Source organism: Cervus elaphus, chromosome 25 (genome assembly GCF_910594005.1).
Source record: "Cervus elaphus chromosome 25, mCerEla1.1, whole genome shotgun sequence".
NCBI classification, from domain to species: domain Eukaryota; kingdom Metazoa; phylum Chordata; class Mammalia; order Artiodactyla; family Cervidae; genus Cervus; species Cervus elaphus.
In genome coordinates, this window is record NC_057839.1 from 13,477,624 (window position 1) to 13,504,898 (window position 27,275).

The following is a 27,275-nucleotide window of genomic DNA, read 5'->3' on the forward strand; positions in this document are numbered from 1 at the left end:
TGCAGGTGTCAGACATTTTTATCTCTCTTCAGCAGCAGGAGGAAACAAACTAGTGATTTTTTTTTTCCTTCTGTATACACATGTATAGGAAAATAAATTTGTGGAAAATTCTGAAACACATGGGAATACCAGACCACCTGATCTGCCTCTTGAGAAACCTATATGCAGGTCAGGAAGCAACAGTTAGAACTGGACATGGAACAACAGACTGGTTCCAGATAGGAAAAGGAGTACATCAAGGCTGTATATTGTCACCCTGCTTATTTAACTTATATGCAGAGTACGTCATGAGAAACGCTGGGCTGGAGGAAGCACAAGCTGGAATCAAGATTGCCAGGAGAAATATCAGTAACCTCAGATATGCAGATGACACCACCCTTATGGCAGAAAGTGAAGAGGAACTAAAAAGCCTCTTGATGAAAGTGAAAGAGGAGAGTGAAAAAGTTGGCTTAAAGCTCAACATTCAGAAAACTAAGATCATGGCATCTAGTCCCATCACTTCATGGCAAATAGATGGGGAAACAGTGGAAACAGTGTCAGACTTTATTTTTTTGGGCTCCAAAATCACTGCAGATAGTGATTGCAGCCATGAAATTAAAAGACGCTTACTCCTTGGAAGGAAAGCAGATACTTTGTCAACAAAGGTCCATCTAGTTAAAGCTATGGTTTTTCCAGTGGTCATGTATGGATGTGAGAGCTGGACTGTGAAGAAAGCTGAGCGCCGAAGAATTGATGCTTTTGAACTGTGGTGCTGGAGAAGACTCTTTGAGAGTCCCTTGGACTGCAAGGAGATCCAACCAGTCCATCCTAAAGGAGATCAGTCCTGGGTGTTCATTGGAAGGACTGATGCTGAAGCTGAATTAATACTTTGGCCACCTCATGGGAAGAGTTAACTCATTGGAAAAGACCCTGATGTTGGGAGGGGTTGGGGGCAGGAGGAGAAGGGGACGACAGAGGATGAGATGCCTGGATGGCATCACCGACTCGATGGACATGAGTTTGAGTAAACTCTGGGAGTTGGTAATGGACAGGGAGGCCTGGCATGCTGCAATTCATGGGGTCGCAAAGAGACAGGACTGAGCAACTGAACTGAACTGAACTGAAACAAATTTAAGAGGAAGTTTCTCTTAAAATACTGTGTTGCCATTAATGACACCTGGTTTCACTTGAAGTTAACCATTCTCAAACCTGGAGTTAACCAATGCATTTTTCTTATGGAAATGTTTGTCTTAAGCTATGTTAATGTGCTAGGCATTTACCCCAGACTCTGTCTTCAAGTTGGTTTGCCTAATGGCTCGGAACCTGCTTTACAAACCAGTATGTTATACTCAGATATTGTTGCCCTAATTTATGTAAATGAAACTATTTGTATGGTAATCTGCCCTTCTACACGATTCAAGTCAGTCGTTCTGTGGCCTGGGATGAATCATCTGGTGCCAAGATTATCCAAAATGCATCTTATGGATGAGGGGCCTGGTGCCATTCTGAGTTTTAAGACATTCCTTTCTTCCATTAACAGACTGCTAGTGATTATATAACATCCAGCCGAAGACTAGCAGGGGGTATTCTTTCTGCCCCCTTCTGATGCCTGTGTCAGAAGCTTTCTCTATCTCCTTTATACTCTAATAAAACTTTATTACACAAAAGCTCTGAGCTTGATCAAGCCTCGTCTCTGGCCCCGGATTGAATTCTTCAGAGGCCAAGAATCCCGGCGTCTTTTCGTTCAGCAACAACCTTTCAGTAGCACATAGTGCTTCATGTCATAGAGAAAAGGGAAATAGGAAAGGGAGTTGGGCAGATGGGGATTGGAAGCAGGGACACTTTAAAAAAAAAAAAAGAACAGGGAACTCCTAACTGAGGTGACATTTGAATAGAGATCCAAAGAAAATGAGAGCCATTCACGTATGTAGAGAACAAACTTCCCAAGCAAAGAAAATGACAGGTGCAGAGGCCCTAAGACGAGAATGTTTACCATGTTCAGGGAACAGCAAAGAAACCGGCTTGGCTGGAGTGGAAGTAAAGAGAGATGAAAGAAATGGAAGTAAGAGAGAGGTAGCCGGGGGTCAGGTCATATGTAGACCATTGCAACGTCTTCAACATTTCTTGGAGCTAGGAATTCATTGGAAACTTTTTGAACCAAAGGTATTGTGTGATCAGAGGCATAAGAAGAGGCTTCTGGGTGAGTTCCTTGGTGGTCCAGTGGTTAGGAGTCTGCACTTCCATTAAAGGGACACAGGCTTGATGCCTGGTTGGGGAACTAAGATCCCATACGCGGAGTGGTCTGGCAAAAAAAAAAAAAAAAGCTGCTGACTGCTTTGTTGAAAACAGGCCAGAAGTTTGAAGAAAAAGGCTGAGTAGGACTTGGATCTGAGTGTATTTTCATTTTTAATAGTCCATGTATATGGTGCAGAATTTAGATGATTATATGTAAAATAAAGTAAACCTCCCTACCCTGTCCACTATCCTGCCCCTCTTCCTGAAATGCATCATTAATATCAGTTTCTTGTGTATTTAGGAAGTTTTTCTATGACAGTGTGAACCTGAAAGTACATATATGCTCTCAATCTTAAATTTAACTAGGTTCTGTTTCCTTTCGGTCAGAACTATGAAATGTACTAAGTAATACTTGTACCACTTAGGACGTTATTGCCTTCATGTCCAAATCCAGCCTTCACTGCCTGCTCCGCAGTGATGGGTCTGGACCTTGTCACACCCGAGCCTCGTCAGCAGGCACAGTGAGGAGCTTTGTCAGCAGAGGGCGCTGGTGAGAGGAGGGGCGGGGTCTCCCGGGCCGTGTCCGCTCCAGCAGGGACTTGGAGCTCACCGTCTCGACGCCCTTGTGCAGGACCTGGCTTCAGCAGTGCCTAGTGGCCAGGAGCACTTAGCACCCCCATATGGAGGGCTTCCTCTGGCACCCCCAAAGTTACCACTGCTACAGTTTTTCTTGTATGTTTTTGCAGAAATTCTTAATGCATCTAGAAACATGAGAGTACATTTTTTAAACAGAATCGCACCATATACAGTCCCTCTGTTTTGTGGTAAAAATAAAAATTAGTATAAAAGAATGGTTGATTTCCAACTTACACTAGCATTATGTATTTGGAATGACCTTCTAGCCATTCAGAAAACTCCGCTGATTAACTAATAGTGAAATTTTGGACACAGGCACAGATGTAGACATTGACATCAGATGTAATACCTTGAACAATATAAAGTCACTGACAAAATATGTTCTTCAGCAAAGCGGATACATAAGATTTTAAGGCCATTATAAATGTATACCTTGGATTCTCAAACATCTAAAAAAAATTGATACTCAGTGTTCTTAAAAATGCAGATTTAGCTAATTTCCAATAATGCTACATTCTATTCTATACTTCCTGCTTCTACAATAAGCACTGAATCAAAAGCCTCTAGAATACGAGCATTTGCCCTAAATCCTATTTCTTCTGCAGTAGATAAAAGGAAGGTAAACATAAACCGTACCACACTAAATTAAACATACAAAAACAGATGCTACAAGGATTATGGAATATCTCTTGTCTCACCTATGTGTGAAACTGACGCAGTCCTTAAATTAGCCATTTTGTAATAACTTAAATACTCCTTTCATATTGTGGATTTACGATGGATACACCATTCTCCCCAGCCCTCCTTGTGGCTTTGTTATCGTTTACCGCAGTCAGCCTGAAAGCCCTATATGACCTGAGTAATGAAGAGCTGGATGTGTAAATTTGATAAAAGGTCTGATTTTTGATTGGGGAGGATCATTTAGGGACTTCAGTCACTGGTAATACTGTTTCTTAAGCTCAGTAATGGGTAAGCAGGCTGTTTGGCGTTTTTTGTATTACATGCTTTATGCATTTTATTCTTTGTACGCAGCATTTAATAAGTTTTTGGATAATTAATATCCAAAATTTTATCCAACAGTTTTTAGAATTATTGACAAAAATTTTCTTGATTTAGTAGATTTTAGCTAATATGTTACTGAATGACTGGAGAGAATGGCAATATCCATTTCCAGTAAAGGGTGAAATGTTTAGACTGAGGGTGCTTTTTTATCGTGGCAGTAAGCAGTGCGATGTCTTCTGCATCCAGGAGCCAACTTAACATGCTAAGTTTCATGAGGCTTGGCAGCCTTAACACACATTGACTCAAAGACTTGACTGTTGTGGCCTGAACTTTGATACATTCTTTGAAATGCCTGGAAATAGTTAACTCTTGCAAGCTGGGCAGGTTGTCCAGTGTTTGAAAGAAGTTTCTGTATCCTTCCTCTGTAATCTTGTGGTTGGCTGAAAAATCAAGATGCTTGAGTTTCTGGAAACCTCCATTGATTGCTACCTTGGCTATAAATATAAAAGCAAAATATTTATGAGAACAGAATCATAGGGACTTCAATTTTAATACTGGTAGGCTAGATTATTTGAACCCACCTCTTCTCCCACCATCACTTAAAATAGAAAATGCCCAATTTTAATAAAAACATATAAATTTAATAATAAATACATTAGGTTTACTTCTAATTAAAGTATTAAAGATTAATAAATTACATTTGAAAAAACTATTTTCACAAGAGACACACTTTAAATGTAAGAACATAGATTAAAGTAAAAGTGATACATATCTAAATAAAAAATGTGGCAAAAAAATGAACAACTAAAATTAGAAAATATTTTTAACTGAATGAAAATGAAAATATGACACTAAAACTTGTGAGAGAGAGCTAAAGCCAAAGTTAGTGCTCTATCCACCTCAGGACATTAGGATATTAAAAGGAACAAAAGAAAGAATGAATTTAGAACAAAAATAAAAAGCAAATTATATCCAAAGAAAGTACCAGGGGATAATAGAGATAAAAGAGACAAATGAAAAATGTGTAGGGAAAAAGGCACAGGAGAACATTCTGTGTAGGATTCCATGACATATTTTCAAAACAGGTAAAATTAATCTATGGTGAAAGAAAGCGGTACAGTGGTCACCTTTGAGAAGGAGGGGGAATGCAGTGTCAGAAGGGACACAAAGGAAGCTTCTGTAATGTAATAATCTATACTGTAATCTAATGAGTAGTTGTTACCCAAGTATAAGTAACAAGACTGAAGTATGTTCACTTGAAAATCCATTAAGTTGTTTACTTATGATTTTGTACTTTTCTTTATTAATTTTCAATTTAAAACAAAGTATATGCTGGGCTGGATGAAGCACAAGCTGGATTCCAGATTGCTGGGAGAAATATCAATAACTGGCAGAAAGCGAAGAAGAACTAAAGAGCCTCTTGAAAGTGAAAGAGGAGAGTGAAAAAGTTGGCTTAAAACTCAACATTCAGGAAACTAAGATCATGGCATCTGGTCCCATCACTTCATGGGAAATAGATGGGGAAACAGTGAGAGACTTTATTTTTGGGGGTTCCAAAATCACTGCAGATGGGGACTGCAGCCATGAAATTAAAAGGCTCTTACACCTTGGAAGAAAAGTAATGACCAACATAGACAGCATATTAAAAAGCAGAGACATTACTTTGCCAACAAAGGTCCATCTAGTCAAAGCTATGGTTTTTCCAGTAATAATGTATGGTTGTGAGAATTGGACTATAAATAAAGCTGAGTGCTGAAGAATTGATGCTTTTGAACTGTGGTGTTGGAGAAGACTCTTGAGAGTCCCTTGGACTGCAAGGAGATCCAACCAGTCCATCCTAAAGGAGATCAGTCCTGAATATTCAGTGGAAGGACTGATGCTGAAGCTGAAACTCCAATACTTTGGCCACCTGATGCAAAGAACTGACTCATTAGAAAAGACCCTGATGTTGGGAAGGATTGAAGGCAGGAGGAGAAGGGGACGACAGAGGATGAGATGGCTGGATGGCATCACCCACTCGATGGACATGAGTCTGAGTAAACTCTGGGAATTGGCGATGGACAGGGAGGCCTGGCGTGCCGCAGTTCATGGGGTCGCAAAGAGTCGGACACGACTGAGCGACTGAGCTGACTGATGAAAAGCAGTATGTGGAGGGTGTGTGGCCAGCTGTCTGAGACCCTGCGGGTTAAGAGTGGACTTGAAGGTTTGTACAATCTCAAATAGGAGGCTATCTTTTACTCCCAAATCTGGCCAGAATAAACCAAAAATCCACAGAACATTAGAGGGAACATTATGATAGAGAAAATGAGGAAGTGAGAAATGGGTTGAACATTTTTAGAGAGGAAAATGTTTTTAAAGATGTTTTGCAGCAGAAAGCTTGAGTAGTACCACTGGTTTTCCTGTGAGCTGAGTTTATCTGAGGGTAGCTCACCAATTTCCACCACGCTGTCATCATCCAAAGTCTGGAAAAACTGGAGAACTTGGAGACACTGAAGATGCTGACACTGCTGGACAATCAGTTTGGCCATTTGATGAATTCCATCCCCAGTGGGAAGGATCAGTTCTTCCAGGTTATTTAAAGAACCTAAAGCATAGGCTAATCAGAAGAGACAGAAAAAAAAAAAAAAAAACTATGTTCTGTGTCCCAAATAATTGTAATCCAAAGCCTCAAAATCCTGTACATTCTAGGAGGTTCCATGTAGCATAGGGGCTGGAGAAAGGGGTCCGCGTACACCTTAATCTTCATTGCTGCCTCTAGACAACCAACCCTCCATCCTTCCCCAGTCAGCTTCCTGCCCTGAAGTCCAGAAGTTCAGAATGGACTTCACATCCCCATTTCCTTTTTTTTTTTTTTAAACCACTGGACCGTCAGAGAATTCCCATCTATTTCCTCTTTCAGACCAAAGCTTCTACTGGACTCTCTATTACTACTAGCTCCTCAATGCTTTTAGCCGCCTTCCTTTCTGTGATGCTGTCATCCTCAGCGATTTCTAGCACTAACCTCACAATCTACCACTCTCATAACTTGCCTTTTCACTTTGATCCCTCCTGAGCATGATACAGTTTAGATCACTTGATCCCCAGAAAGCTCTCTACTTCTGCAGCCTCATACCTGGACATGTTTTGAACACTTTCTAGCATAAAACAATGTAGCAGGCTTTTCCTTTCACTGTCCCAGTTCTTACATCAGCCATTTCTCCAAAGACCCTGGTTCCTTTTAGGGAGGCCAGTATTTAGAAGTCAAGATCTGGGTAGTTGGTATGCTCATTACTACTAGGGTACTTTTGAGTCTCTCTGTTGACCGAGCAGAGAGATGTATATACACGTATGTATAGTGAGATATACATATATGCCCATATCTACCTATATAGGTTAAAAACCATGAGTCCACACCAGTATTTCCAATTCTAATTTAAGACCTCAAAGTTCCTTCTAGCTTCCCTTTTCAATATTTGTGGGCTTCCCTGTTGGCTCAGATGGTAAAGAATCCGCCTGCAATGCAGGAGACCCAGGTTCAATCCCTGGGTCGGGGAAGACCCCCTGGAGAAGAAAATGGCCACCCCCTCGGCCCCTGATTTGGCCTCTGCTGCCCCAGGCCCCATCCCCCTCCCCTACACACACAGCTGCCTCCAAAAGATGGACAAAGGAAAAGGAAGAGATCCAGGTGCTCCTTAAGTGTGCCGAAGTTTGACAGCACTGCTGCTGTATGCTTCCCATCTCTACTGACTATCCTTATATTTTCCTGTGTTAAAAATAAGGCAACAAGCTCCATGTCACCAAACCATGACTCTGATTACAGTTCTGGCTCCCCCAGAAATGGAACCCTATCAGCATCTGCCATCCCCATCGCCTAAAGGAAAGTAACCTTGCGATGACTGACGAGCATTTTTGCCTACTTTGATCAGTTGTCACTGCTCCCTTCTGCCTACTAAGGACTTTCATTTTGTACAGCTCCTCAGAGCTCCCTTCTGTCTGCTAGAGTGAAGGCTGTCTGATTCAGAAACATTTTTGTTTAAAAAAATCCTTAATTTTTTAAAATATGTTTATCTTCTAAGGCCTGTTAGAAATTTTTCCAGAGCATACATTGTTATTATAATCATAAAAAAAATAAGCTGAAAAGGTAGTTTCTATAGTTATCATTTTGTTAAGTCTAGGTTTTCACATAGAGTGTTCATAACCTTAAAAGGTAGTTTTTCCTATATTCTGGAAAACTTTGAAACAAAAGGCATTTAACTTGTTTGGGATGGATACCTGGCAATGAAATTGCATAGTGCTACAACAAAACAAATAAGTATTCTAAGAAGTGAATTGCTTTAAGAACATTGCTTTGAAAGACATCAAGTGAAATCAAGGCATTTGGAGGGTAAAAGTTGAGCAGCACTATCCCTCCCTCCTAATAACCAAGGGCAGCTAAAACATATTGTAATTTATTATAGCTAATGCAAAACAGAAGGATTTTGTGGAGGGAAAGAATCAAGAATAAGTAAAAGGCACTGTGTTATAAACATACCAAATTTTTCAGCTGTTTCCTTATCTGGAATATATTGGAGCCCAAGGTTTAATATCTTCAGAGAAATAAAATTTGGCAAAACAAGGACTATAAAAGGGAAAATTAAAATTTAGTTATGTCAGCTACATTTCTTATACCAAAAAGTAATGTATTTATAAAGAGTATAAAGGGGCTTCCCTAGTAGCTCAGTTGGTAAAGAATCCACCTGCAATGTGGGAAATCTGGGTTATATCTCTAGGTTGAAAAGATCCCCTGGAGGAGGACATGGCAACCTGCTCCAGTACTCTTGCCTGGAGAATCCCCACAGACAGAGGAGCCTGGCGGGATGCAGCCCATGGGGTCACAAAGAGTTGGACATGACTGAGCGACTAAGCACAGCAAAGAGTATTTCAAAAATGATAGAAATTACTATAATTCAGATTGAATTGATTAGTATGACTTAAGTAGATAACACAAATCTTTACTCAAAAAACAGTTCTCATAACTAGAAATGTTTAAACATCTATTTTTTTTTTATTTTTTTTTCTCCCCACCCTAAACATCTATTTATTAAGGAAACAAATATACCTTATTTGAAAATTCATTTACGATCAGATACCTATTGCAATGAATTTGTTCTCTGCCATCAAATGCATGTTTTAAAATTTGACTATTAAAAAATGATTCTGTCCACAAAACATCTTAAACCAAAATTTTACAATTACAGCTCTTACCAAATGGGTTGGCTTCAAAACATCGTCCAGAAAACTTAATTTCTTTAAGTTTCTTGCGGGAAGCAAGTGCAGTCACAAGAGATTCAAAATCCGAAAATCTATTACATTCCAGATGGAAAACTTGAAGGTTTGGAGAATTCTGAACTAATCTGACTGTCAGATAAAAGATCAGATTTCAGAAATCAGAGACTGAAAAGTTCTATCTGAATTAACCATATAAAATTAATAAAATTAATTTATTAATTTGTTTCAGCGACAGTGAATCGAAATAAGGCATCATGATGTAATGACTCAGGCTTAGGTTCAGGTTCTGTAACTAACTGATGTGCTATGTGAATTGTTGTTCCTGACCCTCTCTGGGGATCGATTTTCTCCTCCATGTAATAATGGCATTGACTCAGCTTTAATATCCTAATATCCTAATGTCTCTAGTTTGCACGTGACGTTTACGCTATAGAAACACTGTGCAAGGAAACATAAAGTCAGTGACAACTCTGAAGCAAACCCTAAATTTGATGAAAAAATTGCTGAGAAATATAAGAAAACTACTACTTCCAGCCTTAGCTACAAGGTTTTTTTGCATGCAACTCTGCATGTTGATTCACTAGAGATTTGTCTTCCTTCACTCAGTCTCCAGTGTCTAGTCTTTGTTAAACTAAGGAACTGATGACGCCTACGTCACCTTGCTAAATGACATTTAAGAAAGATGGCTGTGCAGGTTGCTCATTGACCAAGAGAACAGGCTGGAGAGAAACAGGGAAGTGCTTCTGACCGCCACTCAGCAGCAGGCTTCCTCCCTTCTGCAATGTAAGAGCAACCTGAAAACAGAATAAGAGAACTCTACAAACTACTTTTGGAGAGGCAGTATACTGCTCTTTAAGAGCTCAGACTTAAGAGTTAGAATTCCTGTGTTTGAATTGCAAATTTACCATTTCCTTTCCTGGGTGACCTCAGAAAGCAAATTAATTAATTTCTCTAACTCCATTTCCTATCTAAAATGATTACCTTGTAGAATGGGTATGAAGGTTAAATGAGTTAAAATTTATAAAGTGCTAGAATAATTCACAGCATGTAGTAAAGGCTCAATTACAAATAGCTCTCTGCTTTTTTAATAACAGTAAGTGCTGTTCCCACAATTTACCTTGGTTATAGATTACACCCTCAGATCTTTAACTCTTAATTATTGGCAAGTAGCTTTTCCAAATGATGTAAAAGCAAGTAAATCAAAGTGCCACACTTACCTAATTTGGAAGGACTGCATGTAGATGAAATTTGGATCAATAATTTCTCCATATGGTGGAGATTTAGGAATTCTTCAGAAATGACTGAAAAAACATCTTGTTGCAGATTCACAGACAGTTCTTTCAGGCACAAGAATTTGTCCAAACTAAGAAAGAGGTGATCTAGAAAGCAGCACACAGTTTCCCATTATTAATTTAGAGTTCCAAACAGAAATTTTCAAACTGTCATTTTGATTCATCAAGCTATTTTCATATTTTCAAATGAAAACTTTTCACATAACGCATTCTTTTTTAGAAAGCACATATATGAAAATAATGCTTTTTGTGGCATTTGCTAGTATGTTGACTAAAAAAATATATGCACAACCTAAAAGTAGGAGAATTATTTTATTCAGTGGACGTTCTTAGGACTTCAAGTCTGGGAGGCAACATCTCAAGTAAGCCTAAGAAAATTGCTCCAAGGAGATTAGGGGGAAGCAGTTTTGCAACAAACGGCAAAAGATTACTGTCAATAAAAGAAAACCAGATGTCTCAAGGAATTTAGCGCTTTTCTATGCATAGGAAGATGCAAGAGTCTGGGCTCACTGAAATCATTCCTTTGATATGCACCTCAGCTGCTGGGGCCAGGATCCTGTGTTTTCCCATCCTGAGTTTCCTTAGGCTGCACCTTTGGGGTGGCTGCAGTCTAATGACTGCTGCTGCTGCTGCTAAGTCGCCTCAGTCGTGTCCGACTCTGTGCGACCCCACAGACGGCAGCCCACCAGGCTCCCCCGTCCCTGGGATTCTCCAGGCAAGGACACTGGAGTGGGTTGCCATTTCTGTCTCCAATGTTTGAAAGTGAAAAGTGAAAGTGAAGTCGCTCAGTCGTGTCCGACTCTTAAGCGACCCCATGGACTGCAGCCTACCAGGCTCCTCCGTCCATGGGATTTTCCAGGCAAGAGGACTGGAGTGGGTTGCCATTGCCTTCTCCACTAATGACTGCTAGATGATAGGTATTCTTTGTTTCCTTCCTGAGTTTCCTCAGGGCTCATCCTCATGGGTGTAATTGCAATTGCTGATGACTACAACATCCTTTGTTTCCTGATATGGCAGGCAATATTTTATTTCTCATCTACTATATAAAAGTCCTGTACTATGCTCTGGATTCAGAAAAATGAGACATTTCAATGAATGGGGCTCAGACAACTGAATTTCTCCATGCAAAAGAAGTTGGACCACCGTCATATACAAAATTAGCTCAAAATGAAGCAATGACCTAAATTCAACAACCATATAATGCTTTAGAAGAAAAGATGACTTTGGATTTGACAGTGGATTCTTGGATATGCTACCAAGACCATTAGCACAAAAGAAAAATAGACAAATTGGACTTAGCTGGAATTTCAAACTTTACGGATTGAAGGACATTACCAAGACAGTGAAAAGGGAAATCTATAGGAGAAAATATTTTATAAACCACATGCCAATAAAAATTATATGTAATTACACTATGATTATATAATATATATAATTATATATTCATATAATGAATACATTCTTTCCCAAAGAAAGGCAATGCCAAAGAATGCTCAAACTACTGCACAATTGCACTCATCTAACACACTAGTAAAGTAATGCTCAAAATTCTCTAAGCCAGGCTTCAATAGTATGTGAACCGTGAACTTCCAGATGTTCAAGTTGGATTTAGAAAAGGCAGAGGAACCAGAGATCAAATTGCCAACATCCGTTGGATTATCGAAAAGGAAAGAGAGTTCCAGGAAAACATCTATTTCTGCTTTAATGACTATGCCAAAGCATTTGACTGTGTGGATCACAACAAACTGTGGGAAATTCTTAAAGGGACGGGAAATACCAGACCATCTGACCCGCCTCTTGAGAAATCTCAGGAAGCAACAATTAGAAGTGGACATGGAACAACAGACTGATTCCAAATCGGGCAAGGAGTACATCAAGGCTGTATATTGTCCCCCTGCTTATTTAACTTCTATGCAGAGTACATCATGAGAAACGCTGGGCTGGAGGAAGCAAAAGCTGGAATCAAGATTGCCAGGAGAAATATCAATAACCTCAGATATGCAGATGACACAACCCTTATGGCAGAAAGCAAAGAAGTGCTAAAGAGCCTCTTGATGAAAGTGAAAGAGGAGAGTGAAAAAGTTGGCTTAAAGCTCAACATTCAGAAAACTAAGATCATGGCATCTGGTCCCATCACTTCATGGGAAATAGTTGGGGAAACAGTGAGAGACTTCATTTTTTTGGGCTCCAAAATCACTGCAGATGGTGAATTCAGCCATGAAATTAAAAGAGGCTTGCTCCTTGTAAGAAAAGTTATGACCAACGTAGACAGCATATTAAAAAGCAGAGACATTACTTTGCCAACAAAGTTCTGTCTAGTCAGTTCAGTTCAGTCGCTCAGTTGTGTCTGACTCTTTGCAAACCCATGAACTGCAGCACGCCAGGCCCCCCTGTCCATCGCCAACTCCCAGAGTTTACTCAAACTCAAGTCCATTGAGTTGGTGATGCCATCCAACCACCTCATCCTCTATCGTCTCCTTCTCCTCCTCTGGCATGCTGCAGTCCATGGGGTTGCAGGTGCACACGAGGTTTGTTTGAGCCCTCTGAGTGTTTATGGCACAATGGGGTTTGATTCTAAACGCGATTTCGCCCCTCCTACCCTCTTGCTGGGGCTTCTCCTTTGCTCTTGGACGTGGGTTGTCTCCTCAGAGCTGCTCCAGTGGCTCCGCACATCTGCTGCGCAGCTGCACTTCCAGTGACTACCATCTTGCTGGGGCTTCTCTAGCTGTCTAGTCAAGGCTATGGTTTTTTAGTTGTCATGTATGGATGTGAGAGTTGGACTATAAAGAAAGCTGAGTGCCAAAGAACTGATGTTTTTGATCTGTGGTGTTGGAAGACTCCTGTGAGTCCTGAAAGGTTATCGCTGAATCATGCAAAGACGCCAGGATTCTTGGCCTCCGGAGGAGAAGAATTCAATCTGGGGCCAGAGACGAGGCTTGATCGTTCAGAGCTTTTGTGTAATAAAGTTTTATTAAAGTATAAAGGAGATAGAGAAAGCCTCTGACATAGACATCAGAAGGGGGTAGAAAGAGTATCCCCTTGCTAGTGTCAGCAATGGAGTCATATGCTCTCCAATGAATCCAAAGAATGTCTGGAGGTTGTAAAGACCTCACCAGACCCACTCCCATAATTTGCATTTTAAGATAACTGGAATCAACCAGAAGGTTTAATCTAGAGACTGTCCTCAGGCAGGATACATTATTGTTATATAATCCTTGTAAAGACCAGACCTACTCCCATAATTTACATTTTAAGATAACAGGATTAGCCAAAAGGTTTAATCCAGAGACTGTCCTCAGGCAGGATACATCATTGTTATATAATCCCAAGGAATGTAGAGGATAGAAAAAAAAGCTTGTCCTTTCTTCCTCCTTGAGAATTCCAGACCCCTCTCTCCTTGGGGACCCCTAGACTTCTTATCAACCTACCTAGGAAATGACTCTCTCAGTCCCTTGGACTCCAAGGAGATCCAACCAGTTCATCCTAAAGGATATCTATCCTGAATATTCATTGGAAGGACTGATGCTGAAGCTGAAACTCCAATATTTTGGCCACCTGATGCAAAGAACTGACTCATTGGAAAAGACCCTGATGCTGGGAAAGACTGAAGGTGGGAGAAGAAGGGGACAACAGAGGATGAGATGGTTGGATGGCATCACCGACTCAATGGACATGAGTTTGAGTAAACTCCGGGAGTTGGTGATGGACAGGGAGGCCTGGCGTGCTGCAGTCCATGGGGTTTCAAAGAGTAGGACATGACTGAGCAACTGAACTGAACTGATATATTCATAACACACTATGAATATACAATTATACAATGAACTTAAAGAACTCAAATAAAAAAGACAACACAATTTTTAAAATGGGCAAAGGAACAAACAACCCAATCTGAAAATGGGCAGGAGACCTCAAGAGACATTTCTTCAAAGAAGACATACAGATAGCTAACAAGCACATAAGATGCTCAAAATCACTGATCATTAGAGAAATGAGAATCAAAGCTATAATGAGGTATCACCTCACAGTGGTCAGAATGAGTATCATCAAAAAGTCTACAAACAGACAAAAAACAAAACAGAAAATGTCTAAGACAATAAATGCTGGAGAGGATGTAGAGAAAACGGAACCCTCCTACACTGTTGATGGGAATGTAACTTGGTATAGCCACTAGGGAGAACAGTCTGGAGGTTCACTAAAAATAGAGCTACAATCCAGCAATCCCACTCTTGGCCACACATCTAGAGAAAACTCTTAATTTGAAAAGATACATACACCCCAGTATCCATAGCAGCACTATTTATAATAACCATGACATGGAAGCAACCTAAATGTCCCTAAATGTCCATCAATGATGACTAGATACAGAAGATGTGATACACATACACACAATGAGATATTACTCAGCCATAAAAAAGAATGAAATAATGCTATTTGCAGCTACACAGATGGACCTAGAGATTATCATATTAAGTGACGTAAGTCAGAAAAATGAATATATGACACCATTTATATGTGGGCTCTAAAAAAGTAATACAAATGAACTTATTTACAAAACTGAAATAGACTCACTGACATAGAAAATAAATTTATGGTTACCAAGGTGGAAAGAGGAAGGAGGGAGGAATAAATTAGGAGTTTGAGATTAATAGATATACACTATGTATAAAATAAGCACCTACAATATAGCACAGGGAACTGTATTCAATATCTTGTAATGATCTATAGTGGAAAAGAATCTTAAATACACATACATATGTGTATATATACACACATACAACCTGAATCACTTTGCTGCATACCAGAAACTAGCACAACATAGTAAATAAACCACACTTCCATTTTTTTAATGGACAAAACAATTTAATAGACTCTCTTCAAAAAATATACACCAACCCCCAATAAGCACATGAAAAGATGATGCTCAATAGCATTTTAGTCATTAGGAAAATGAAAATCAAAACCACAATAAGATATAATTTCACACCTACTAGCTCGGATGTCTCTGATTTAAAAAAAGAAAAAAAAGCTTGGAGGATGTGAAGAAACTGGAACCCTGGTACATTGTTTGTAGGGATGCAAAATGCTGCAGCCAGTGTGGAAAACTGTTTGGAGATTCCTTGAATATTAAAATAGAATTACTATCATTAATATGATCCAATAATTTCACTTCTAGATATAAATCAAAAAGAATTGAAAGCAGGGTCTTAAAGTAACATTTGTGCATCCATGTTCATAGCAGCTTTAGCCAGAATGAACAGTGCAAGTGTCCATCAGCTGATGAACTGATTAACAGAGCATGATATATTTGTTGTTTAGTCACTAGGCCGTGTCCGACTCTTTGTGACCCCATGGACCGTAGCCCACCAGGCTCCTTTGTCCATGGGATTTCCCAGGCAAGAACACTGGAGTGGGTTGCCATTTTCTTCTCCAGGGGATCTTCCTGACCCAGGGATAGAACCCGTGCCTCTAACATTGACTGGTGGAGTCTTTGCCACTGAGCCACCAGGAAAGCCCTTGTATATACACATACAATGCAATATCATTCTAGCTATAAAAGTAGTGAAGTCCTGACACATGCTACAACATGCATGAACCTCAAAAACATTATGCTAAATGAAAGGAGTCAGACACACAAGGACAAAATATTGTATGGATTCATTTATATGAAGTAGAATAGACAAATTCACAGAGACCTCAGTGGCTGGGAAGAGGAAGGAGTTATTTAATAGGTACAAAGTTTGGGATGATGAAAAGGCTGTGGAAGTGAATAGTGACGATGGTTCACAGCACACTAATTCTACTTAATGCCACTAAACTGTATATTGAAAAATGTGTTTTATCATAATAAAAATATTTGAAAAAAATGAACAAAATTTCTCTAACTTTGAAGATAAATATCAACATATAGATCCAAAAAATGTTCAGTGTCCCTCAAGTAAGATATAAAGCAAAGCACTTTGAGGCATTTAACAAACTGCTGAAAATCAAACCCATACTAGCAACAATCAGAAAATGAAAAAAATTAGTGTCATTTACCAGAGTATCAAAAATACAAGTACCTAGGAATAAATTTAAAGAAAGATGATACAGTCTACACCAAGAACTTAAAACACTGCTTAGACAAGTGGAAGGAGACAAAAATAACTGGGAGGTGTTACTTCCCACTTGCTTATTTCCCAGAGTACAAGCCCTTTCTTCCATGAAGCAGGTGAGGTGAGAGTGGTTCTCAAGCATCATTTACATACAGATAATTCTTTTACTAATAACTAGTCATTTGTTTACTAAGAGCCTTCATTTGTCATTTTTTTATTTATATCAGAGTTTGAAAGTCATTCTACTATTTGGAGGCTTTTCACTAATTCATATTACTAAGAGAAATAAATTAGTAAAATTTAAATTGTCCAATCAGCGAGGATTTACAGTCTCAGGCTTTCAAAAGCTTTTATCCATTTACAACTAAGAGTGAAAAGATGAAAGTGTACATCCTAACAGTCATCTAAAATAGGTTCACGCTTACCTTGTTGATGGGCTGTCTCTGAGACTTCAAGAGACTCTAGGGAAGTTAGAGTGAGAAGCAATTCCTGTTCTGTTGCACTCAGCTCACATTGGCTTATGCAGCACTTTATGAAAGAGGCCTTGTACTGCTCAAGAGCTGGGCGGATGTTTTCAATAAAACCCCTGCTGTGGTTCAAGTGGAGTTCAATGTGCTGCGCAGCTGAGAAAACCTCTGTTAGAAACCTTAGCATCGCCTGATCCACAGCATTGGGATCAGTCACATGAACTTCCAGAAGGGGAATCTTGTACTGCTTCGAAGGAAGGTTCCAATAGCCAGTGCTGGTGGCTGGTGGTGCATTGAGTCGAATGTTCTGAAAATGTTTAAGGTTTTCCTGTTTTTCAACTAAACTCCGCTTCCATTCACTCTCAAGTTCAAAGCCAGAAGCATAGTCCTGATCTATAGTTGGTGCCTGTGATTTGTCGAAAATTCTTTCCATAGGCAAATCTGTTATGAATGACGACCTATTTCCACTTATGGAGACCTGGATGCTCCTCAACAATAACAGGCTTTCTGGGTGGTCAAAAAAATACTGTAACTTAAGCACATCCAAAGACAGGGTTCTCCCATGAAGGAATTGCAAAATGAAAGAAGAACATGCAGCAACAGTGTTGCTTTGATACGCAATTTTCACAGCCAGAGCTAGCAAATGTTTTGAAGCCAGTGAAAGGTAATTTTGTGGAGAAAATTGCCACACCAACCTGAAACACTGCATCACCTCGGAAATTTCTGGATGATGCTTCAGGTAGTCATCATTTTCAGATATATTCTCCAGTGTCTCTTTATTATCCACCAAAAGAAGCAAATGGGATACAATTTTTGGCCCTGCCTTTGTTGAAGGATGGCAGGAGACACAGTTCAAAAAATTGGCATAGGGACAGATAGCCATCAAGGGTGAGTTGATTTGTTTCAAATAATGAAGTCCCAAATCTTGGTCTTCTTGCCTATCTGAATCCAGGAGCTCGGTCAGCCTCATTCCAGCAAGGAATTCTTGAAATGCAGGATTTAAAAACTGATAGACTGGCCTCAGTCTCTGGGCTGTGAATTTCCTCATCAGGTACATGGCTAGATCTTCCTCTTCACCAATCCCTGCTTCTATGAGGTCCTCATCACTAAACTCAAAGCAAGATGCAAAAAAGCCTTTCAAGGCTAGTTCACCGCAGGAGGACACAGTTGCTTTGAGTAGGTCAGCTGCAGTTTTGTGCTTTAAGAAAAGGCATTCCATATAGGACTTGAAAACAGCCACGCTATCAAAGGATCCATGAAAATGATTCTGAAGCCAACTAGCACAGATCGCTGCCACAAACAAGGGCGTTTTCTGAACTGCCTGCCAAGTTTGACTCATTCCGAAGTCAACCATCAACTTTCGCAGACGGGTCAAATTGCCTGAAAAGAGCTTCTGTAGTACAGAAATAGTATTATAGAAAGGAAATGCCTTAATCTCTATGATTGTGTCTAGGTATCGGCGGATGTTCTTGGCCCTATTTGTATGGACAGTGATCAACAAGCAGGTCCTTGACAAATGTTTTTTTTGAATCATCCTTGCTATGACTTGGGGGACTGAGCACATTTCTTTGTAGTCATCCAAAAGGAATAACACCTGGTTCTTTAACTGCTGGATGATGTTCCTTAGGCCCATTTCAGTAACAGATACACTTGTCTCTAAGAGTTGGTCATGAATGATACTGGCCAGCCCCTGCTCTGGTCTGGTAGAGCCAAGAGAGAGATAGAAGACCAGCCGGAACCTGTTTAACAAGGGGCAGCATCCTGATGCCCACAGAAGAGCTATTTTCCTCAGGAGGATGGTCTTTCCACTCCCAGCTTCACCCTCCACACTCATGACAGAGTTCAAGTTAGCAAAGACTTCAGGCAACACCACAGGCTCTTGCACAGGATTGGTGATGGATTTTAAAGCAAAGGACAGATCACAATCCAGCCACTGGTCTGTGGCTAGACAGGAAGAGATCTCAAGCAAAGACATGTGGCAGAAAGGAGCACTTGTATAGACTTTTCTCAGGCGCTCACTCAGGCTCTCTGCCTCCTGAAACCACTGGGCTTCACCCTGGGCCACCTCTGTGGAGACAAGCAAGGAGGCACAGTTACAAACAGGTATTCCTATTACCCCTGCATGCGGGACTTCCCGGGCAGCCTAGTGGTTAAGCCTCCACACTTCCACTGCAGGGGCACGGGTGCAGTACCAGGGTGGGGAGCTAATATCCCACACGCTGTGTAGTTTGGCCATAAATAAATAAATGATAAAATAAAATCCTCTATATACAAAGATATGTACACATTCATATAATCCCATGTGCTACCTCCAAATCCTTACCTGGCACTACAGAACCAACTGCTGTTGACTCTTCAAGATGGCTTTCACTTGTACTTCCCTTTGAAAAGAAAATTCTCTATTAAATTAACATCTGTAAAAATAAATAAATAAATTAACATCTGTATAAGAGGGTGGGGCCTCAACTTACAATCAGAAAGCAGACATTTTCTAAACACAAGCCACCCTCAAGTGTTTATGCCAGTTGCAGGGAGGAGTGCTACAAATATGAAACAATAAGTGATCTGCAAACACATGCAAGCGTATGTTTCTGTATGCTACCCAAACAGCGCATTCCTTGGGTGACATGAGCAGTGATTACTGACCAGATGATTAGAGTCACAGGGTCAAGAGCAAGATGGACCCTCCAGAAGCCACTCATATAGCTTCTGATCTCAGCTATTAAAAGCATTTTAAATATTACATACCTGGGATATAGGGAGATTAAGTTTCTTCTTTTAAAAATAAGTTCTTTAAGGGAGGTGGAGGGAGATGAGCAAAATTGGTGGAAGGGATTAAGAGATACAAACTTTCAGTTATAAAATAAGTAAGTCACAGAGATGGAATTACAACAAGGGGGAAATAGTCAATATTACTATAATAACTTTGTATGATGCAGACAGTAACTAGACTTATGGTAGTAATCATTTTGTAATGTCCAGTAATATCTAATACTATGTAGTATACCTGGAACTAATATTGTAAGTCACATATACATCAATAAAATAAAAACAGCTATTTCTATACCCCCAAATGTTTTCCTTCAATTTCATTTTCAGTTCACAAATGTAAAAGATGAGTTAAAATTACTCTGTTTTCTTTTTCACGGGATGACAATATACTTAACATACAGCCTCAAATAAGGGGTGTGTGTGTGTGTGTGTGTGTGTGTGTGGGTGGGTGGGTGTGTGTGTGTTTGTGTGTTAAATTGGTAGTGGCTAATATCCCAGAGAAATATATAGAATTTCATAGTTTAAAGGGGTCAACCTATTAATCTGACCATTAATTAATAGATTGGTTGGTAATTTGCTTTTGTAAAAGAAACATATCTTCCTAACTTTGAGAAAAGCCAACTAGCAAGTTAGACTCACTGCCCTCCAAGCGAAGGTCACTGATGGGGTCAGGTAGCCTGGCTGCTAATCAACTCTTAGGTCCAAACAAGTCTGGGCACCAAAGTAGAAGGGACTGACTCTACGTTTCATGAAACTAGGCATTATGTTGTGTTTAATGTAGTATCCCCATCTGTAAGTACCTCTTAATAGATGCTTGACAGATACTGGCAGAATTTATTGACTGATTTATTTATGATGGATCTTCCCTGTAGCTCAGATGGTAAAGAATCTGCCTGCAATGTAGGAGACCCGGATTCAATTCCTGGGTCGGGAAGATGCTCTGGAGAAGGGAATGGCAATCTGTATTCTTGCCTAGAGAATCCCATGGACAGAGGAGCCTGGCAGGCTACAGTTTGTGGGGTCACAAAGCATCAGACATGACTGAGTGACTGACACTACTTATTTATCATGAGTAGCTCCTGCTCAAAACTGTTCTTAATCACATGATCACACACTCTGAAAATAAACAAGGTGGCATTCAATACCGTTAACTCAGAAAGTTCATCGTGGCTCTGAAGGTCTGGAATCACTTCTGCAGAGGACTTCACACTCTGGAGAAACTGACAGCTAAACACAGAAGTTACAAGTTATAAAGCTAGTTGTATGCAATTAAACCTTTGCTTTAGGTTTTCAAAAACACTGTCAGAGTTTTAGTGGCAAAGATTAAGTATAAAATTAACATTTCCTGTGAGTCTGTCAGTGTCTTTATCAAGTAAGGCATGTAGACTGTGGCTCTTGGGAGCAGAGATGTAAATGGCTCATAAAGTAAGGGTGGGGATAACCAGCCAATTTGGTGGAATGGGATCATATTTAACACTCATCCATGAAACCAACTAAAATGAACCTAATGGAAAGAAAATAGAGACAACAACTCCATCTGTGGATTTTGGGACAAAGATAACAAAAAGGACATGAGCAGGAAAAAAATGGTGAAACACACGTAAACATCTGGAGTTGACTGTAATGTACCAGTGTTGTTTTTTTTATTTTTAACAAATGTGCCAGGGTAATGTAAGATGTTAGTACTAAAGGAAACTGAGTATGGGAATACAGGAACACTCTGTATTATCTTTTCACCTTTTCTCTAAACCTAAAAATACCCCCAAATAAAGTTTATTTCAGGAAAAAAAAAAAACAAAACTCCATCAGTATGAAGACTAAAGAATGTCCCTAAAAACAATTTGCTAGACCTCATGAAATTGGAACATACGATACTTTGTAAATTCAGTTATGATGTTTGCCTGAAGAACCAAGGAAGAAAATCAGAGCTCTATTCACAATCATTAACTTGGATAAATGAGAACTATAAATGTGAGTAGGTAAATGATAAAACTAGAAACAACTCTCTCAGCTTATTTTTATGCTGCTGAATTATAGGAAAGCAGGAGATAAAGCAAGAGGACACATCATTTTTATTTTCCTAGATGAATGACTTCCTAGGAGATGAGCCCAGGAATAGAAGGGCAGCTATAGAAAAAGCTAGTAGGACTTTAAATGCTTCTGTCCAAGGTCACTATGCAGATAAACCCATCAAGGGAAAGGACTCTGAAGGAAGGTGAAATACAGACTTTTTTGTACAAATAAAGCCAATGAATTTAGCTGCCAGCAGACTAGTACTACAAGAAATGTTAAAGGAAGTTCTTCTTAAATTTCTTCTTAAAAGGAAAATCATAACAGATGGAAACTTGGTTCTACCCAAAGGAATGAAGTGTTCCAGGAATGGTAACTCATTGGGTAAATATGAAATATGCTTTCTCTCTTTCTAAAAATGTATTTAAAAGATAATTGTTTACAAGAAAGATATAACACTACATTGTGAGATTTAGAACACGTGTGAAGTAAAACGTGTGGTAACAGTAGCCCAGAGACGAGGAAGGGGAAGATAGAGGTGTACCGTTACACTGGCTCATACACTATACGTCAGTTGTTATAAAGTTATTTGAAGATGACTGTGATTTGTCAAACGTGCATTATGTAGATTACAGAGCAGGCACTGGAAAGACAAAGCTGAACAGCTAAAAAGCCAACTTCAAAGGTAAAATGGAAAATAGAAAAATACTCAAACGCAAGTCAGGAAGAGAAGAGACAAACCAGAGACGGATAAATAGAAAACAAAGAGCAAAAGAGTAGATTTAAATCCAACCATATCAATGATTCTATTAAGTGTAAATGTTGTAAACACTCCCATTAGGAAGCAGATACTGGGGAATCTCTTGGTGCTCCAGTGGTTAGGACTCCTTGCTCTCACTGCCAGGGCCCTGGTTAGGGAACTGAGATCCCACAAGCTGTACGGCTCAGCCAAAAAACTCAAACAAACAACAATAACAACAAAACAAGAAAGCAGGTATTGTCAGACTGTTAAAAAAGCAAGACCCACCTGTGCCGTCTGCAAGAAGCTCACTTTAAAGTTACAGGTTAAAAGTAAAATTATTTTGGGAATTCCTTGGTGGTCCAGTGGTTAGGACTCCATTCTCTCTGGGTTTGATCCCTGGTCTGGTAACTAAGATCCCTCATGTTGTACTCCACAGCCAAAAAAAAAAAAAACCAAAAGATTTCAAAAAAGATAGTATCATGCAAAAAGTAAAAGCTGGAGTGGCTATAGTATCTTAACATCAGATAAAGACTCAAGAACAAGGAGTAGCAAGAGAGATAAAGAGGGACATTTCATATATTCTCTGAATGAGAAAGAAGAAAGGGCAAAGAATAGACAAGATATGCTTCTGAAGAAAAAGAGCAAGGAAACTATGTGGGAAAATATGAAAATATCTTCAACATTATTAGTAAATAGATTGACAAAAATTGGGGCAATATTAAGTTAGTGAGAGAGCAGACAGAATGGAAACATCTATACCAGTAAGAATATAAATCAGTACAGCCACTTTGGAAAAAGTTTTGCATAATCTAGTAAAGTTGGATGTGTACATCGTATCACTTTGCAATTCCATGGCTGGTTATGTATCCTAGAGAAATATGAGCACTGGGAATTATGTCCAAGAAGGTTCATAGAGGCATTATTTGAATTGCAACATTCTGAAAACAACCCAGATGTTGAATCTAGAATAGAAGGATACATTTTATATTCATAAAAAATATACTATATAGCAATGAGAACAGGTAAATTGCAACTCTAACATAATTATGAATGAGTCTCAAAAATTCTATGGAGTAAAACAAGTCAATCATCACAGAAGAACCATGCAGTATGCTTCCATTTATTTGAATTTATAGAACAGGCAAAGTTAAGTATGCTTAATGATATATATGTAGCTGGTGAAACCATTCTGAGTAGAAGGAACAGTTAACACAAATTTCAGGATTGATGGTGGTTTCATCACTAAATCGTGTCTGACTCTTGCAATCCCATGGACAGTGGAGCCTGGCAGGCTTTTCCAGGCAAGAATACTGGAATGGGTTGCCTTTTCCTTCTCCAGGGGATCTTCCCAACCCTGGGATCGAACCTGGGTCTCCTGCATTGCAGGCAGAACTGAGCCAACAGGGAAGCCTTCTGAATTGGAGGGACAAGGATATAATCAGAACTGGGAAAGCAGGCACACACTAGCCTTCTTAGGACTTGATAATATTCAACTTCTTAACTTTAGTGGTAGGTTCATTGGTTTCTTTAGTTTTCCTTTAAGTCATACATGCTTATTTAAGGGCATCCTAGTTTGCAATTTTAAAAGAGAGGCAAAAGATTGAAGCTTCACTCAGAGGACCAAAAAGAAAACAATAACAAAACAAACAAAAAAGGCAGAGGAGAAATAAAAAGCTTCACAAAAAAGGAAATGACAGAGTTGAGAAAAGGTCCTAAATACAATCAGACTGTATTCTAGTTTATTTTTCCAAAAATTAAGAAGACTATCTCCACTGTTTAACAATTTACTAAATACTAAATCCAAAAAAAAGGAAAATGCAACTACCTCTGTGAAAACACCTTCAAAATTATATCTATTGAAAATCTTAGAATTAGATAGAAGCATTTAAGACCTATTTGTATTAATATTTATTTCTAGAAGAGCATTTACTAATTACAAGGTGAAAACAACAAAATGTCCTCTTACAGTTGAACATTTTTGAAGAGTCTGGTGAGTGAAAAATAAGCCCTCCAAAATGTTAAAGAGCTACAGAAAAGAAATATTTAAAATTAGCCATTTCTTCATGAAATTTTAGAACACTGGAAACAAAGAGAAAATCCTAAATGCTTCCAGAATGGGAAGAAGTAATAAAAAGATTAAGAATCAGAAAGACATGGAACTTCAACAGCAATACTGGAAGTTATTAGAAAATGCAGTGATGTCTCTATAATTTGGAATTAAAATGATTCCCAACCTGGAATTCCATACCTAGTTAAACTACCAAACAAGCATGAGAAAATATATATAAATATTCAGATATATGCATTAAGTGGAAGCTAAAAACATTCATTTCTTATGCAGTCTTTCCCAGGGATCTGTGGGGGAGTATTTCAAAGTGAGTGAATAAGCCAAGAAAAGAATGACAACAGATCCAGGAAACACAGGAGAGAGGCAATAGGAATCCCTAGGATGACTTGAAGAACAATCCTAGGATCCCAGGGTAACTTCAGGACAAAGAGTTCATATTGAAGCAAGTCAGAGACTTCATGACAGCCTCTTTAAGAAAATGAAAACAGTGGGCTATATTGCAAGTCTGAATGATTGGACAGGAGATTTAAACATTTGGGAGAATTTGAAGATGAACTGGTGCTAAATACATTTTAAAAACTAAGCAAATGGCTATGTTTTTTAAAAAGGAAAATAACAGGTATTGGTGAGGAGATGGAGAAACTGAAATACATACATATATATACACATGTACAGTTACATATATCTCAGTCATAAAAAAGAATGAAGTACTGATACACACTACAACATGAATGAACCTCAAAACACTGTGCTAAGTAGTCAGATACAAAAGATATTATATGCTTCCATTTACATAAAATATCCAAGAGAGTAAATCTATAGCAACAGAAAGCTAACTCGTAGCTCTCAGGAAATAGGGTGTACAGGGGAGACAAGGAATGACTGCTTCATGGGTACAGAGTTCTCTTTCGAATAACAAAATGTTTTGGAATTAGTGGAGGTAATTGCACAACACTGCTCATGTACTAAATGCTACTGGATTCTGCACTTTTAAAAGAGTTTATGTGTGAATTTAAAAAAAAAAAAAACAAAAAAGTAAGCAGACATACTGATAAAACAATTATCACTCCCTCCAAAAACTGGAAGTTGTATAGGGAGAGAAAATAAATTATTTACTACAAGGCTCCGCCTTTATGAAGTCATGATAACATAGACATTAATGTGAAAATAATGACTGAACCAAAACTGTACTGTAACTATTGAGAGAGGAAGGCTAGATGGGAAGGGGGTTGTGAAAGCAATGGGATGAAAGAAAGGAAGGCTCATCCTTTATTGTAAGAATGAGACACGTGGGCAAAGACTTAATCAGAATATAAAATGAGGGGAAAATTGCTAAAATACATCCAGATTCGTAGATACTAAGCATTCATTCCACTTACTTGGGAAAAAATTTGGCGTGTTCTTCTAATGGGTCATCACCTTCCTCCCACTCATGCAAATATCCTCTACAGGAAAAACACTGGACAATGTCCGATTTACCTAGAAGTAAGGAAATTCGATCAGTGCCACAGGCCAATGTATTTGTCAAGTGACACAGATAATAACCATATTAGCAAAACCGAACTTACACTTTCTATCAGATTTTGTGACAAAGTCACAACTTTGTGTCACCAGTGAGGAAATATTCTAACTAGGGCTCTTCTCGCACCAGTGGGGTCATGAGCACTGAATGTTTGTATGTACCATGCACACCGATCAAACCCTGTCCCAGTCCCCTCTTCATTCAATGAGGCAAGAGATTTGCAAATCAGAATGTGGAGTTGAAGCTCCATGAAGGAGGAGAATTTTGCCTGTTTTGCTCCCCAGTGAATCTCACAGACCTAGAACAGTGATTAGCACTTATGCACTTAATAAGTTATCTGTTCAATGAATAAATCAGAAAGAATATATTTGGAGCTCAGGAAAATATATATGAGCAAATATAGCCACTCTCATGTAAGTAAGATTGTGAAGAATCAGACACCTCTTACTATAGGTTTATTCCACTAGAAATAGGATCAAGTCTTCATGTGAGACTCTATTTTTTGGAAGGAAATTAGCATTTGGATCTACCAAAGCACTGAACTAGAAACATCCTAGTTTCTAAGAGGGCTTCCGTGGTAGCTCAGGTGATAAAGAATATGCCTGCAATGCATTAGACCCTGGTTCGATTCCTGGGTCGGGAAGATCCACTGGAGAAGGGACAGCTACCCACTCCAGTAGTCCTGGGCTTTCCTGGTGGCTCAGCTGGGAATCCACTCAGTAAAGAATCTGCCTGCAATGTGGGAGACAAGGGTTCGATTCCTAGGTTGAGAAGGTCCCCTGGAGAAGGGAACAGCTACCCACTCTAGTAAGATGATGGAAGATTCCTCATCTTCCTTCTCCTCTTGGACTCCTGCAGTCATTATAAAGCCAGAGCGTAGGAAAATCTCCCTTTGTGTCTGTACAGAAACAGGAGGTCCTAGAGCTTGCGAGATCCCAAAAGGGTGAGATGACTAGGACTTGTGGGTGAGGAGGAGATTGAAAAGGAAGACGGTGAGGACACTATTAGAGAGAAGGTCCTTGAGCACGGCTGCCAAGGGGAAGAGAGACTGGAGGGAGCAAGAAGAAAGGGTGGAACACTGACTTTCCAGTTACTCTAAGTTAACTTTCCAGTTAACTCTAAGATACTGAGGCATTAAGATTTTTTTGTACCAATGGAACATGTCTGTTAGTCCAAGTGAACACTACACTCCCCCACTCTGCTCCACTCTG

General features: G+C 39.3%; 1 protein-coding gene across 3 annotated transcripts in view; it reads right to left on the bottom strand.

Annotated features, from left to right (window-relative positions):
• Window positions 1–3,831: 3,831 nt before the first annotated feature.
• LOC122683574 (NLR family apoptosis inhibitory protein) overlaps window positions 3,832–27,275 on the bottom strand; it is a 43,802-nt gene continuing 20,358 nt past the window's right edge. For 2 of the 3 annotated variants that reach the window (XM_043887261.1, XM_043887262.1), the window contains exons 7-15: window positions 25,922–26,021; window positions 20,868–20,949; window positions 19,274–19,331; window positions 16,909–19,017; window positions 10,317–10,478; window positions 9,076–9,228; window positions 8,363–8,449; window positions 6,284–6,448; window positions 3,832–4,346 (exon numbers count right to left, since the gene is read on the bottom strand). In XM_043887261.1, coding sequence (XP_043743196.1) covers window positions 3,985–4,346; window positions 6,284–6,448; window positions 8,363–8,449; window positions 9,076–9,228; window positions 10,317–10,478; window positions 16,909–19,017; window positions 19,274–19,331; window positions 20,868–20,949; window positions 25,922–26,021 — 3,278 coding nt within the window. In that variant the 3' untranslated portion in view covers window positions 3,832–3,984. The remainder of the gene's footprint in view (window positions 4,347–6,283; window positions 6,449–8,362; window positions 8,450–9,075; window positions 9,229–10,316; window positions 10,479–16,908; window positions 19,018–19,273; window positions 19,332–20,867; window positions 20,950–25,921; window positions 26,022–27,275) is intronic. The other variant, XM_043887263.1, reaches the window with a different exon arrangement.